Below are 16,702 nucleotides of genomic sequence, written 5' to 3'. Positions count from 1 at the left end.
AGATATGCAGAAATAACCAGGCAAATACACTTAGACCAGTGTTTCTCAATGTGGTCCACAAAATCACTTTGAGAAACCTGTTAACTGGCCATGCCAGTTTCTTCACATATGAGGACTGCAGCCAGGGAGCCCCGCGGCTCCAATTGGCTCCATTTCATCATTTGCAGCCAAGGGGAGCCACAAGAACCAGTAGCCTGGCCCACAACGCTTCCCACAGCTTCCCTTTGCTGCAAACGGCGAAACAGAGCCAATACACTGTGGCTACGGCAACCATAAGTAAAAAACCAGAACAGCCAGTTAAAATGTTTCTCAAGTGGTTTTGCGGACCACTTTGAGAAACACTGACTTAGACCCATCATTCTGCAAGGCAGTGGATCTAGCTGAGTGGTCAAAACTATGATCTGCCATATTACAGCCCCTAGTTCTGCTCTCAGTTCTGCTAACAGATGACCTTGTACAATCTCTCAGACCCTTGGTTACCTTTAAAAAGTAATAAGTTTTTTAAAGTGCATAAAATTAATACCAGTCAGTAAAAGAAGTGTCACCAGAAATCAGTGCAAATGAATTTGCCAGCCTTTCTTTCTGTGCCTTTTTATGCTTGAATAAAAATGTTTATAAAACTAATCCCATTGACAATGTCTGGTGTTTCATTGTAAAAATAACCCTGTGTGTGCATTTCTAGATTTCTGCTCGTTTCTAGTTTTGGTAAAGTGATAGGGCCCTTGCACAAACCAGAAAATATATTTTATTTAAAACAAACAAAAAAAGTTGGGCTCACTCAAATTTTATGATGCTCCAGGCTTTGAAATTTGTTGGCTTAAACGGATATCGGAGGCCAGACCGACTCCAACGGGCATGTGTGAAACCTATGGGAATCAACCAGCTGTTCCTATATGAAATAATAATTTGTCTAGTCTCCGTTTCTATTATAATGTTTAAATCAGCATTATAAGAAAAAAAAAGGTCATTATAACTGAGTGCAATTTAGGCTTGCTCCAAGCTGCCTGGATTAAACAAGCTGAGTGGGTACTAGGTCTGCTTATCCTTATCTCCTAGGAAACAGAAGAAAAGGACTCAAAGTTTCCTTCCATTCATCTGCCAATTTTAATTAATCAAAAAATCTTGTTTGATCATGTAATTTTTCTTATTCCTTCCATCCACACAAAAACCGTAAGGGCATACTTGGCAGAGTTCAAGCGAAATTCATTGATATTTAGTATTTCTGAATGCAGATAAGACAGTACTGAGAGGAGCGACTAGGTACTGTACAATTTTGTTTCTGCAACTGTGCATAGCACCTTTTATCCTGCTGTCATACTTTCATTTGTTAAAAAATAATCTAAATGTGAATTCACAGCTTGCAATTACTGCCAGATGCCTGGCACTAGAAAGTGAAGATGTACATTTATCCACAGGGTGGGGCCAAAGCAGACAGCACAAGGGCAAGGTCCTTACACATTCCCATCAATGATTAGTACCTCAACTACAACATGGAGAGGATCAAGTTCAGGGGTCAGACCATATTTTAAGTCTCTCACTGTTCAGTCCTTGGCCTCTCTTTTCAGAATGTCAGTGAGGCTGACTTCACAAAGATGGTGGTGGCTGTGTTTTTCCACGATATGGACTGCTACCTCTCCTCACTCTCGGGACCATTTTATAGCTGGGTAAAATTTGAGGTGAAGTCAAAAAGTTCCATATCCCAGTACCAACACATTCAAGCACCAAGTCCCTCTGTGATCATGTAATTTAAAAAATGACTTTAAATGTCATAGAATCAGAGAATACTAGAACTGGAAGGAATCTCAAGAGGTCAGCAGTCCTCTCTAGACCATCCCTGACAGGTGTTATCCTGCTCTTAAAAATCTCCAGAGCTGGAGATTCCACAACCTCCTTAAGCAATTTATTCCAGTCCTTAACTACCCTGACAGTTAGGAAAGTTTTTCCTAATGGCCAACCTAAACCTCCCACACTGCAAGTTAAGACGATTGCTTCTCATCCTATCATAAGAGGGTAAGGAGGATGTTTTTTCTTCCTCCTCCTCGTATCACCTTTTTAGGTACTTGAAAGCTATGTCCCTATAATGGGGCATCTGCCCTGCACTGTCCCTTTAAGGGTAAAAACCCAGCCCGAGGAGAGGGCTGAGAGCAAAGCCCACAGCTGTGGCAGATAGTAAGTAGCCAATTAGAGCCCAGCTGGGACTACATAAATAAGGGCTACAGGAGGGAGGAAGATAGACTCTTGCTCTAGCTGGGGAGCAGGAGAGACCTGGCTGCCAGGAAAACTGGAGGCTTCCTGAGACACCACAGCAGGGCTGGGGAAAGGCAGGCAGGGCAGGAGAGCTCTGACCTGGCTTCACTCCCAGGCTGCAGGGCCTGAAGCAAGGGGTGAGAGTGCTAGGGCTGTGGGGAGGTAGCCAGGATAGGCAAAGGCAGCAGGTCCACACCCCCTTGCCAATGATGAGTGGCCATTGCAGACTGCAGTTTGCTGCTGTGGCAGGGGCTAGATGAAGACTGGTAGTGGGTCACGGAGGCAAGGTGGGTATAGGGAAATTGCGTGTTCCCTGGGAGGGGAGGACCGCAGAGTAAAGAGACTGATAAACACCCCCTGGAAGGGGGCCGAGAGACACTGGTGTTGGCACTATTGGAGGGCAGTTCCTGAAGGGGATGCCATGGTCTGGGAGTGATATGGGTCCAGAAGGGACAGCGTAGAGTGCGGACATGGGGAGACACCAGCCAGAGAGAGGCACCCTATGGGCTAATGAGCTAATTCCCAGGGCTACTGGAAGGAGGTGCCGTGGCAGTGAGTCCGTCCCATGAGAATCCCCTCTCAGAATTCTCTTTTCCAGACAAACAAATTTCTAGCATAGGTCATGTTTTCTAGGCCTTTAATAATTTTTGTTACTCTCTCTAATTTATTTGGCTTCATTTTCAAACCATGATATGCTCAGCTTCTCTCAAGACAAAATCTGATTCTATACAGTGGCCTAATTCCTACATGCACACCAGCTGTCTGTTTTTCAGAGAAATAATCCCTATTAATAAGACCAGGGGAAAGAGGGATGATGACATTTTGAGTCACCTGCCACTAATGGTAACTACGATTCTTGCATAATTTTAATTATAATGCATTCAGAGAAAGAAGAGATGCACTAAGAAAAATTGTCTAAATTTAATCTAGTCATTTAAAATCCATTTAAATCATTATACACTAAGCTTTGCTAATAGAAATTGCCATTAATTTTTGTAAAGCAAGAAACAGACTTAAATAAATCATATTGCTTAATTCGTATGGATGTACAATATGTACAATTCTACAGAAATACACGAACACCACTGATCCATATGCTTACAGATACTGTCAACACTTATCCCATTGCCAATTAAATCCCAATACAGCAGTGTATCACAGCTGTAATTCATAAACAAGACTATAGCAAACTACATTTTAATAATCACTGTCATTTCCGCAGTAATATTGAAAATGAATGACACCCAGGAGGGCTGCAAAGAATTTCACACAGACTCACATGAGTCTTGTGACCTATTCTGATTAATGCCCATTTGTTATTTCAGTCAAAGATTTTATGTAGACGAGTAAATATTCACCATCTGTCAAAAGAAAAGTGATTTCAGCGACATACCAGACAATTTAGCTCACCTGGAATTCCTCCTAGGAGTTTCCAGGCTATGTACGCTAGTGGTACTGCTGGCTCAGTCTTGAATACAGTACAGCACCCTACCTCATGCACAACCAGCCAGCTCTGTTAGCTAATGCACAGGTGAAGACAGAGCTCCACCTTCCTCTCTGTTGGGAACATAGCTCTTGTGAGGGTTCTAGGAGGCAACAGGAGCTGTCCTTGCTGCCAAGAATCTGTACCAACTCTGTGAAAGGACTGCATCCTGTCCCACTCCATTAACTTATGTAGGGCCTGGCCAGTCCAGCCTTCAGTGTTTTGAAAATATCCAATGGGATTTGACAACTGTCATTTCATGAGAAAAGTTTCAGGTACACTACATGTCTGGACAGATACCATCTTCAGTAGTTACTGCTTGGTATTTTCAGTGCACCACCATAAGACAACAGGGCGTGTGTCTAGACTGGCAAGATTTTGCGTAAAAGCAGCCGCTTTTATGCAAAAACTTGCCAGCTGTCTACACTGGCCACTTGAATTTGCGCAAGAGCACTGACTTTCTACTGTAAGAATTCAGTGCTTCTTGCGCAAATACTTTGATGCTCCCACTCAGGGATAAGCCCTCTTGCACAAGAATACTTGCGCAAGAGGGCCAGTGTAGACAGGCACCTTAATTTTTTGCGCAAGAAAACCCGATGGCTAAAATGGCCATAGGAGCTTTCTTGCGCAAAAGCGCGTCTATACTGGGCCCGGATGCTTTTGCACAAAAGCACTTTTTGCGCAAAAGCATCTGTGCCAATCTAGATGCTCTTTTGCGGAAATACTTTTAACGGAAAAACTTTTCCATTAAAAGTATTTCCGCAAAATCATGCCAGTCTAGATGCACCCAGGGAGTTTTAAAAGATAAATGTGTTGTTACCTCTTACAGCGATGCCATAAGACACATGCAACATAAGAAACACGATATTCCATTACGAACAGTTCTGGATGGTGGCAAGAAACATGAGTATGAATTATAATGAAGAGCTGTATCATAAAAAGAGCACTAGTGAGTCCACCCTAGTCTCATGGATTGCCTTGGAGGAGTGAGCTCTGTCGGGCTGCTGAAACACAGGTGTAAAATGGAATGTTGTGATGCTGGCAAGAGCATCTGGAAATTCTCTGCAGATGGGAATGGGAAAGATGAGATCACAGACATGAGCATGTTGGCATGAGATGTGTTGTTCAAAGGGTGGACTGTTCTCTTTTTATGGGAAAGAAGCACTTTTTAAACTCAAAATTGGAGGATCATTAGTTTCAAACACGTCAATAAAATCTTACTATACATTATACTCACTCTGGCTGTGAGTTCATTTTTTCAAGAACTCCTCCTAAGTGGTAAGAGCTAGGACCACCAAATTTGGTCTGCAGCATCCTCTTATCATAACTTAAAGCAAGGTCAGGGTATGATTGTGCCAGAATAACGGGATACGTGTGGGATTCGATAGTATCTCATAAAGTGGAAAGGAAAGAGTCTGGTAGGAGGGAGTTAAACCATAAAATGACTACAGGGGCAGCCAGGGGCCAAAGATGGGGACCAGAATAGCTATAACCCCATTGGGACAGCAAGGGACAGGGTGAAGAGAGAGACAGCTATCTACTATAAGTTTCAGAGAGTTTGTTTGTTTGTGTAGGTCAGTTTGTGTGTCTGTCTGTCTCCCAACTTGGGGTATGTACTTCTCCTCCAGCTGTGCCAGCTGCAGCGGCCATGGAGAGGCACTTCTCACCTGACTTCAAGCTGCTGCAGTGACAGAGGGCTGGCGTTGTCCTCTCTCCCCAGGGCCCCCTGCATACTGAACCCCTCATCCCAAGCCCCACCTCAGAACAATTATTTAAATGAAGAAAAACAAAACTTATTTGAGTTAAGGACCCAAGCAATGCTGGGTAAATCTTCTAGTATTTCTATGCACAGATTTTTTTTAGCACCACCTCCTAATTCCAGCCATTACACCTGACAAATAAATTTCTCTTTTGTATATGATAAAAATTGCAGATCTTTGTTTTAAACACCAAATTTTCATGATCATATAGGCATTGATAATGGGATTAGCCTAAAGGGCTTTGAGATACAATAACAGTCACATCAATAGGCAGATCTGCTGATAATTTGATCCTGACAAATGGTAAATCCACATCCATATTTAAATGCACTCCTTTAGAAGGATTTTTGTCCCATGCTTGATATAAATTAACAGTAATGTAAACAGATGGCAAATATCTGGATTATATATATATTGTCTGGGTTTTTTTTTTAATCCAACATGATTGCCAGTAGAAACAATAGTCAGCATTTTGATAAGACAAATAAAACCTCTGGACAACATTTTCTTAAATCACTATACAAGAGGCTTCTATATAAAAATAGTTTGATTTTAAGAAATATTTATCTCCCACAAATCAAGTGAACAGGAACTGCAAGCACTTAGAACCTTTGAAAATTCAGTTACTTAAACAGCTCAATAAAAATAATATATTTAGGATCTTAATATTAGACATGCATGTTTGTAAATTCTGGCATATAAGCATACATTGCTTCTGCTGGCTTTAACTTGCAGAAACCAGCACACACTATTCCCAGAGCTATGATTATTTTTCTAAATAAGGCTGATGCAATAGCAAGCAAAAGCAAATACAGTATGTAGATTTAATCTCCTTTAAAAGACTAGCAAAGAAAGACATCACTGTTCACCAAAACAAAATATGCAGAGCAAGAATTACTATGTTCAAACGTCTATAAAGGTATCAAACAATGCAAAAAGCAAGGAGGAAAAAAATCATGCAATAGAACTGGGCACTTAAAGAAGATTAAAGAGAAATAAATGCAGAACCAAATCTAGATGACAAAGCCTAATGAGGAGGGACTTACTCAGAGATAAACAAGGCACAGTATTTAATTTTGCTGTACAAAGAACCATACATTATTCAGATTTTAAAAAACCACTGAAATGAACTAAATTGACTTTAAAGGGCTTGATTTTGCTCTTGGGTATACATAAAAGCAGTAGCTAATTTTAAAAGATGTACAGGGATTTCTGATAGAATACTGTAAAGAGAATAGAAAAATTAGATTTCATCAATTCCCCAAGAGTCACATTAGTAGATTTGGCCTGCACTACAAAGTTTGGAGTTAGTGTTTGGATCTGAATCCATTTAGAGCTGGCAGACTTTTGGACACTTTGAAATTCAGTTGACAGGACAGAACTTCGGTCAAAAGTTTTGATATCTTCCCCTAGATTTCAGGGTGCAGACACCATTTGTCACCATCTAGACTGGCCTTTGGTGTGTGCATTGCTTCTGGAATACTGTGAGGAAAAGCTTTGGAAGCTTAAATGATTAAAGGCAAGACATCTGTATACTTACGCAATTTATAAATAATAACCAAGAAATCAAATTGCAAGAAGCCAGGATTAAGAAACGGAGTTAGCTGTACAACAGAAGTTCCTGCCTCATTTAAAGCACTCACCCTATTTACTTAATTATAATTAAGGTTTCTATTTATGATACATTGTAACATACCATATTATTTTTTGTGTATGATGCATGCCTTCATATGTGTTTATGTTGGGTTACTTGCTATGAGAATTTGTTAGAGAAATTGAGCAAAACATGAGATCAAGAGAATTTGTTAGAGAAATTAAGCAAAAAATGTAAAACAATGTTCTACATAAGGAACATCCCAGAAGAACGTTCAAACACAACAGCCAGGTTCATAGCTTTGAAGAGGCAACTCGTCCGCCCAATCCTGGAAACACTACTGTTATGTCTAGGCTAAGAACAGAGAAATCAAAGAGAACACTACAACATTAGAAAACCTCAAAGATCTTAGAAAAAGGAGGGGTTCTGGGTGAGCTGTGAGGGACTTCCCAGGGTGTATGTGAAACGATGACAGGTTGGCAAAACACAGGGTCAGAGAGCGATTAGCTGCAAGGACAAAGAGGAACAGGCTTAACTAAACAAGGACGAACGGTCAGGTCAGGTAAGAATTATGTGTTTTGGCTTTGATTTATTTTCTTGATCCAACATGCCTAAATACCATGGTCCTGTTTTCTAATTAATACTGGCTTATTTTGAAAATTTTGTCTGAGGTCGCCAAAAACATCCACTGGTTACACACTTTTTAAGAAGGAAATTCTCCAACTGTGATCCAAACTACTTTGGATCTGCTGAAAAAGCAACAGAGACACAAAGCAAAGATGAAACCGTGGACCCAATCGCAAAGTAGTAGAATCACAGGGTCCTGCCTTGAGATTTTGGCCTATCACTAACTGAAATACCTTCTAAGAAAAGCTGTTTAAAGGACAAGAGGCAAAGCATGACCTTTAGATCCGTGACAATAATATTATAATAATATTCTTCCATTGTGGGATAAATAGAGAAATAAATGGAAAAGAAGAGGTAAAAATAATCATAATGAAATCAAAACATTTACCTTTAAAGAAATAAATATTTAACCCTTGACAGTATTTGATATCCCATCAATTATATTCCTATTATAATAGGAAAGATACATTATGTACAGTCAATTCCCATGGTCTTATTGATGCTGGTGTGGTAGTAAGAATTATTCAGCATCAGCATAAAAAGCTACATCATTGGCTTTGAGAAGGGGCTTTTTTCATAAGAATCAGACAGGAAAAATAGTTGAAAAAAATACGACACTGAAGATCTTTCATTGCAGTTGTTAAGTCTGTTAAATTTTTATTTAAATTTGAATTACGCATTGAAAATCTTGAAACTTTACTGGCTGCACACTTCACTTGTCACAAGACCATATAACAATAGCTTTCCACAGTATTACACCCATATGGGTAAATGTAACACTTTGAAAGTCTCTCTTCTAGACGGATGCATGATTACTGCATGTTTAACAGGTGGAAAGATATTCTTTTGTGTCAGGCATAGGACAAGGACTCAGAACATCTGGGCTTTTGCTTTGCCACATAGATGTCCTTTCTTTCAGATCTTGGATGAGTCATTTGGGAGCCAGTTGCACAAGATTCTGAACACCCTCAACTCCGAGGGCACTCAGCACTATGTGAGATCAGAGCATTACTTAAGCTGTGTTGTAGTTCCCCCATCTGTAAAACGGGCCTAATATTTGACTTGGAAAGCTTAATTCTTTGTCCAAAATTTTCAGAAGTGGCCACCATCTTAGCTGTGCCCAACTTAAGATATATCCACAGCTTCTACTAAATGTTAGGAGGAGCTGTCAGTGTTCAGCACTTCTGAAAGTCAGCGCCAGGCAGCTATGCACCAAAAAAAATCAGTCAGTAACCACCATCAAAAACACTGAGTTTAACACATTCTGAAATCTTTTAATTGAAGACACAATATGCAAGCACAAATTACTACATTCAAACTTCACAAATGGATCCATTAGCAGAACGTGTTTATAGTACGTCGCTACCCATTTTCTAAAAAGGCATCGCCACTGAAATAAAATTACAACAATCTACACTCATCTAAATCAGTGTTTTTTAGAGATGCATCCGACCTTACCTTGACATGGTGAATAAGATGTTCTACTTCATTCACTTTATATGTCTCTATTCCTAGCTCTTTAGACAACCGCAGGATGCGATTTTGTGTCGGCCCCACGTATGCTCCTCCAAGGTCCACATACTGGACTTGCTTATTCTGGTTTCCCAAAAGACAAAAGAAGAGAGCCAAGGCATTTTCAATCTATCATGAGATAAACAATGTAATTCAGAAAAGCTATTTGTTAATTGAGTATTTTAAGCCAACTTCCCTGCCTCCCTACCCTGTTTACAGAAAATCTGCAAGAGGAAGCCACAGAGGCGAAAACTCTGCAGTAGGTCTCTTTACAGACAGTTCTGTAGAGCGTCATTGCAAGGTGAGTTTTTGCTACATACAGAATCCTCTTTTCCTTCCATGTGGAAAAGATTGGAGAGGAGGTGTGATAATCCCAGAACTTGTAAATAGTCTGGAAAATTCTGTGCCAGCACAGACACTCCACACTTTTCCCCACACCTGGTTCTGCATAGTCAAGGACTTTCCTGCTTGCCTCCCTTCTGGAATTCCACCCTCCAAAGGGGTTCTTCAGTACACAGGTGACTCTGCTCAGAAATCAGCACAGTAATGGAGATACTATTTGTGGGGATTCTTACCCTTGCAGTGAAAGTTCTTCCTCCAACCCTGTCACGGGCTTCCAACACCACAACACTCAGGCCTGACTCAGTCAGCAACTTGGCTGCTGAAAGACCTAAAGGACAAATGAGAAACAAGAGTGAACTACTTCACACTGTGGATTCTGTAGCCAGTGTGGCTTCTGGACAGTCAATAGTTAGCACTCACACATTTAGCAAGAGGAGTTAGGAATTTTGATCAGGGCCAGATTAAAACATGCCGAAGCCCTAAGGTATGTCATAGGAACATAAGAACAGGCATACTGGGTCAGATCAAAGGTCCATCTAGCCCAGTATCTGTCTTCTGACAGTGGCCAATACCAGATGTCCCAGAAGGTGAACGGAACAGGGAATCAACAAGCAATCCCTCTCCCATCACCCATTCCCACCCTCTGACAGAGGCTAGGGACATCATTCCTACCCATCCCGGCTATTAGCCATTGCTGGACCTAACCTCCATGAATTTATCTAGTTCTTTCTTGAACCTTGTTAAAGTCCTGGCCTTCACAGCCTCCTTTGGCAAGGAGTTCCACAGGCCGACCATGCACTATGTGAAGAAAAACTTCTGTTGGTTTCAAACCTGCTACCTATTAATTTCATTTGGCGACTCTTAGTTCTTATGTTATGGGAACAAGTAAATAATTTTTCTTTATTCATTTTTTCCACACCAGTCATGATTTTACAGACTTCTGTCATATCTCCCTTAGTCTCCTCTTTTCTAAACTGAAAAGTCAAAGTCTTTTTAATCTCTCTTTGTATGGGACCCATTCTAAATCCCTAATCATTTCTGTTGCCCTTTTCTGAACCTTTTCCAATGCCAATGTATCTTTTTTGAGATGAGGCGACTACATCTGTATGCGGTATTCAAGATGTGGGCATACTGTGGTTTTATACAGAAACAATATAATATTATCTTTCCTATTCTCTCTCCCTTTTAATTATTCTTAACATTCTATTTGCTTTTTTGACTGGTGCTGCACATTGAATGGATGTTTTCAGAGAAATATCCACAAGGACTCCAAGATCTCTCTCTTGAGTAGTTACAGCTAAATTAGTCTCCATCATATTGTATGTATAGTTGGGATTATATTTTCCAATGTGCATTACTTTACATTTATCAACATTACATTTCATTTGCCATTTTGTTGCCCAATCACTTAGTTTGGTGAGATCTTTTTGAAGCTCTTCACAGTCTGCTTTGGTCTTCACTATCTTGCGCAGTTTAGTATCATCTGCAAATTTTGACACCTCACTGTTTACCCCTTTCTCCAGATCATCTATAAATAGATTGAATAAGATTGGTCTCAGTACTGACTCTTAGGGACACCACTAGTTATCACTCTCCAGTCTGAAAACTTACCATTTATTCCTACCCTTTGTTTCCTGTCTTTTAAACAATCCATGAGAGGACCTTCCCTCTTATCTCATGACAACTTACTTTACTTAAGAGTCTTTGGTGAGGGACCTTGTCAAAGGCCTTCTAGAAATCTAAGTATACTATATCCACTGGATCCCCCTTGTCCACATGTTTGTTGACCCCCTCAAAGAACTCTAGTACATTAGTAAAGCATGATTTCCCTTTACAGAAACCATGTTAACTTTTCCTCAACAAATTATGTTCCTCTATGCGTCTGACAATTTTATTCTTTACTATAGTTGCAACTAATTTGATCAGTACTGATGCTAAACTTACCAGTCTGTAATTGCCAGGATCACCTGTAGAGCCCTTTTAAATATTAGCATCACATTAGCTATCTTCCAGACATTAGGTGCAGAAGTTTAAAAGGCCCCATAGCATTACCAAAGAAATTTATTATTATAACAGAAAGGATAATGAAAATAGAAATAAAGTTTTACATGTGCATACATAGTAGTACATAGGCAAGAATGCAACTAAAAACCCGTCTTTTTTTGTATTTAGAGGTCCATCAAAATCTGAGGCCCTAAGATATATCCTATATAACTTGTACATAAATCCGACAACTGATTTTTACTATTGTTGGCATCCTTTGGTCTGCAAGAGACGGTGCAAATTGCAGCCCATAATATACATGGTATTTGACTATAAAGTGTTTGTAAGTAAGGCTGTTAAGAAGCAGGTAACTGGTTAATCATGTAGTCGATATAATTTGTATCAACTATACAATTAGTTGATCGGGGAGGCACTCTGTCCCAGCTTGCACCGGTTCCAGGAGCTACATCCGTTTTGGCCCTGTCATCTAAATGTAGGAGGAGCTGGGTGCACAGGCAGCTTTGCTCCTAGTACATTTAAACTGCAGAGCTGCAGTGAGAGTAACTCCCACAGTTGGCACGAACCAGGTCTGAGCAGTCCAGGCTCACGCTGGCTCCAAGACTGCTACGGCTCTACATTTTAAATGCACTGAGAGCCTAGCAGTTCCTACTTCATTTAAAATGGAGAATCATAACGGAGGTAGATCCCGGGGCCGGTGCAAGCCAGGGTGGCTCTGGGGCCACTGCAGCTCTGCCCCAGAACCCTCCCCCCGCACACACCACCTAGATGGTGCCGGGGGGAACCAGCTTTTAAGCCAGCTCCCTATTCCTACCTCCCGCTGCTGCCTCTGATACAGAGGAAGCAAGGGAGTGGAGGGGAGGGGAGTGAGCAATCACTCAACTACCTGATAAGCCTAGGCTTATTGGGTAGTCAACTACTCGCTTACATCCCTACTTGTAAGGGGAAAAAAATTCCAATGGCACAACTAAAGATGAATATAAAATAAGCTAGCAGTCACATTTTCATGTGCCAAGCACCTTCAACTGCCAATGGTTTCAATTGGGCCAGAGTAAGCTCAGTCCTTCTGAAAGGCAGTCTCAGTTTGGGGGGGGAGGGTATGGATGAGAGGGAGGGAGAAAGAGTCATTTTGATGTACATGGAATACACACACATGTGCAGTTCTCTGAGGGGGGGAAGCATTCAAGAGTGTATTATCTAATTCTAGAGTTGTCTTTATTTTTTTTAAACTCACCGCATGAAATTGACAAAGTCAAGTTTATATCAGGCCTGTCCTCGTTTAGATGGTTCAATCAAGCCTGCTCTAAGCAGCCTCCTTTCCATGCTAAAACCTTTTAGAGTCCCTTAATATTTAGAAGACATAACAGGACAGGTTCCCTGCCTGCAAAGAATTTACACTTCAACCAAAACTAAACTGAACTAGTGAGTGTGGCAAATAGCAGAAGCGGAATGAAGGGTGGGTAGCAATTGTTCTGTTCATTGCCTCTCTACATTATATATAACCACTTCATTCTCTTCCTTGCCACCTAGGCACCAGCAGTGATAGCACTGAGAGCATAGGAGAGAGAGTCTTCTTGTACTGTGATCAGGTGCCCTGCAGCCAGGAGGAGAAACTGCGGCGAAAGCCAGACTCAGTCCCTGCAGCCCTGGATTGGCGCATTCCCAGTCTCTTGGTGGAAATGGAATATGCACAGTGCAGTGGGTGTATAGTAGGAGCTGCGAGGGAGGGAAAAGCATGCTCAGTGCAGACAGAACCTTCAGAAAATTTACTTGCCAAAGTTTACCAAGTCTCTACTTACCATATGCGAACAGATTTTTCAGAGGCTTGTAAGTAGGGTAAAATTTCACGGGGGAAGCAAAAGGCTCATAGCTAACAGGAATAATAATAAGGAACAATGAGAAGTGTCTGGTCTAGCAGGTATAGGCAACTAAAGATGATAATTCGCTTCTCTCTCCTGGCCCTCTGCCTGCCCAGCCATTATCAGCTGATAATGTCCTAGAGGTACTATTACAGCTTTTAGGGATAACTTCACCTTTGACTGTGTATTTCTTGAAGGTGGGAAGCTGTGTCCCTGTCCACACCATTTCCTGCTGCTCTTATTGGCTGGGAACAGCAATCCAGAGCCAACAGATGCTGCGATCACCAGTACCTGTGGCTGAGCAGTTAATATAAGTTGCGGCAGGCTGCTGGGGCTAACCCCGGCGAACCGTCATTGTATTATTGTCCACCCCTACCCTAAATTATATAAACATGGAGAATCTGTTGGAAATAATGATATAACTGAAAAGTAAATTAACATAATAATGAGTGGAATCAATTTTATAAGCTACATTTGATGACAATGGGAGAAAGGCGTTTAAAAATTTAATAGGCGTCGCAATGGGAAAAGCATATAAATGGTAACCCTGTTTTTGGAGCAAATGCAGAATTCTGCTGTGTGTGTGGACTCAGGAGTAATTTTTTAAATTCCTGTGGACAGAGCAATCATGTATTAACTCCATAAATCAAAGTCCAGGAAAAAAATCTTTTATATGCTGTGAAATCTTGTCAGCTGTTCAAAACTACACATTTCAGCATAGCTACTGATTTATCTATCTTTTTTCCCTTGGTTTGCAAACAGAAAACACCCACTTTAAATTTGCTTAAGATTTTAGAGTTTAGACAAACAGACCAATATAAAGGATCATGTCTAAAAATGGACTAATTCTCCTGTCATTTGGATTTTTTCTGCAGGATATTTTGTACCAAAATGGTATTTTTTTCCTTAGATGTCTATATACACTCATTGCTGTGGAAGGAACATGCAAATTTAGGAAGAAAAAAATAACAATTTATCTTTTGTCACCAGTTCAGAGAGCAATAATTTAGTACAGCTTCCATTACAGACCTGCTTACTTCAAAAGAAAGCAAGGAACTGTATCCACAACCAATTCACATAATGAAAAGGACATACCGAGTGCTGCCATGGCAGCACTGTAGCCTTAATTCTGATTCCTCCGTGAGGATCAATACCTAGAAAATTAATGCAAATAATAAAGAAGCAGAGAGAAAAGGTCTCATCTGAAGCCTTAGACTGAGAGTACAGTTGTGCTTAGAACAGGTTAAACAAGGCAAAAGTCGTACGCCTTCAGAAGTTACTATGGCAACCTGATATCAAAATGCATCCACTTGAAGATACTAAGATGAGATTGCCTTCTAAAGCTTTTATTCTGTGAGTTCAAGCTACAGAAATTGTTTCTCCAGCATTCAAGTGACTATTTTACTGAAGTCTCTTCAATCATAATGATTTCATATCAAATCCAAACTTATTTAATTTTTGGCAGTTGGTGGTGATGGTGGATCTGTTGAACAGAGCTTTAAATAACAAAACTTCCCCATCAACATTCTCCTCACAGCTTCCTTAAAATAGGACAAATTAGACCAACAAGCAAGACAACAAAACCTGTGCTCTTTTGTCAATTGTTCAAAACCTAGAGGATGGCTTAGACTTTGTCCAAGTGCAGAACAAAGATCTAATCCAGATTTTTCCACTGACCTCTTTGTATTCTCTGTATCCTGAGATAAAAAGAAACCCCAGAACTAAGCACACTTGACATTTGGGGTGTTCTCAAATTTTGATCCACTTTAGAGCTCTGATCCAACTATACCAGAGATTGTATAAATTTTATTAGGATTGTAATACTCTTTCCATTTTAAACTGTAGTGTCCTTATGAGATTTTTATTGAAAAATGTTGATGTTCCTATTCTTTTACTTATGGCATTTCCATATAGTTTCTGAGAAAAGCCTGCTGGATTGTTAAAGTAGCCTATGACAAGTCAGTCATTCATTTCTTTCTCCCTCAAACCAAGCTCAACACCTCTACAGTATACCAGGTTTCCAATAAGTGGGTTTTGCTCACAAAAGCTCATGATACTACATATTATTTTTGTTAGTCTCAGAGCTCTGGTCTACACTAGGGAGTTATTTCAAAATAATTCCCCGTATTTTGAAATAACAAGAGGAGTGTCCACACTACCAAGCCCGTTATTTCAAAATAAGAGACTGGTTATCTCAATAATGCCTGCTGTCCACGAGGAACAACACTTATTTTGAAATAGTTATTTTGAAGTTGAAGTAATGTGGACACTCCATTGTTGCTATTTCATAGAATCATAGAACATTAGAATTGGAAGGGACATTGAGAGGAAATTGAATCCAGTCCCCTGCCCTCACAGCAGGACCCAGCACCCTCTAGGCCATCCCTGACAGATACCTATCTAACCTGCTCTTAAATATCTCCAGAGATGTAGATTCCACAATCTCCCTAGGCAATTTATTCCAGTGTTTAACCACCCTGACAGTTAGAAAGTTTCTCCTAATGTCCAACCTAAACTTCCCTTGCTACAGTTTAAGCCCATTGCTTCTTGTCCAATCCTCAGAGACCAAGGAGAAAAAATTTTCTCCCTCCTCCTTGTAAACACCCTTTTAGATACAGGCAGTCCCCGACTTACGCGGATCCGACTTATGTCGGATCCGCACTTACGAACGGGGCTTTCTCGCCCCGGAGGTTGAGGTAGCGGATTGCTACCTGCGAGCTCCGGGGCAAGAAAGCCCCGTTCGTAAGCTGCTCCGGTGCCCCTGGTCTGCTGGAGACCGTCTCCAGCAGACCAGAGGCACCGGGCGGGTTCCCGCGCTTCTGAGGCTTTGCCAGAGCAAAGCCTCAGAAGCGCGGGGAACCGCCGCTGCTGCCGCTTGAGTCCCGGTGCCTTTGGTCTGCTGGGGACGGTCCCCAGCAGACCACAGGCACCGGGACTCAAGCCGCAGCCGCGGGGGGGTCCTGCGCCTCTGAGACTTTGCCAGAGCAAAGCCTCAGAGGCGTGGCACCCCGCTGCCGCTGCGGCTCTGCTCCCCGTGTCCCTGGTCTGCTGGGGGGGGGGGGTGCGGCTAGTGTGCCCCCCCCCCCCAGCAGACCAGGCTTTTGTTTTGGACCCTGGAGCAGAGCAGCTGGGGCGCTGCCAATTGGTCCTGCAGCGCCCGCTCTGGGCACTACTGGACCAACCCGGCAGCACCCCAGCTGCTCTGCCCCAGGTCCTGATTCAGCCGCTGCTGGTCAGTTTCAGCAGTGGCTGAATCAGGACGCCTGGGGCAGAGCAG

At 41.5% G+C, this 16,702-nt stretch overlaps 1 protein-coding gene across 1 annotated transcript in view; it reads right to left on the bottom strand.

The window, feature by feature from the left end:
- The window catches only part of LOC102458176 (amine oxidase [flavin-containing] B), a 75,863-nt gene that overhangs the window by 34,356 nt on the left and 24,805 nt on the right, over nt 1-16,702 (bottom strand). Inside the window, exons 2-3 of the mRNA XM_075912844.2 lie at nt 9,799-9,893; nt 9,170-9,307 (exon numbers count right to left, since the gene is read on the bottom strand). Of these exons, the coding sequence (XP_075768959.2) occupies nt 9,170-9,307; nt 9,799-9,893 (233 nt within the window). The remainder of the gene's footprint in view (nt 1-9,169; nt 9,308-9,798; nt 9,894-16,702) is intronic.

This window comes from Pelodiscus sinensis, chromosome 1 (genome assembly GCF_052426305.1).
Source record: "Pelodiscus sinensis isolate ZL-2025 chromosome 1, ASM5242630v1, whole genome shotgun sequence".
NCBI classification, from domain to species: domain Eukaryota; kingdom Metazoa; phylum Chordata; order Testudines; family Trionychidae; genus Pelodiscus; species Pelodiscus sinensis.
Note: the sequence above shows the minus strand (reverse complement) of the source record. Positions and strands in the feature narration are given on the sequence as shown.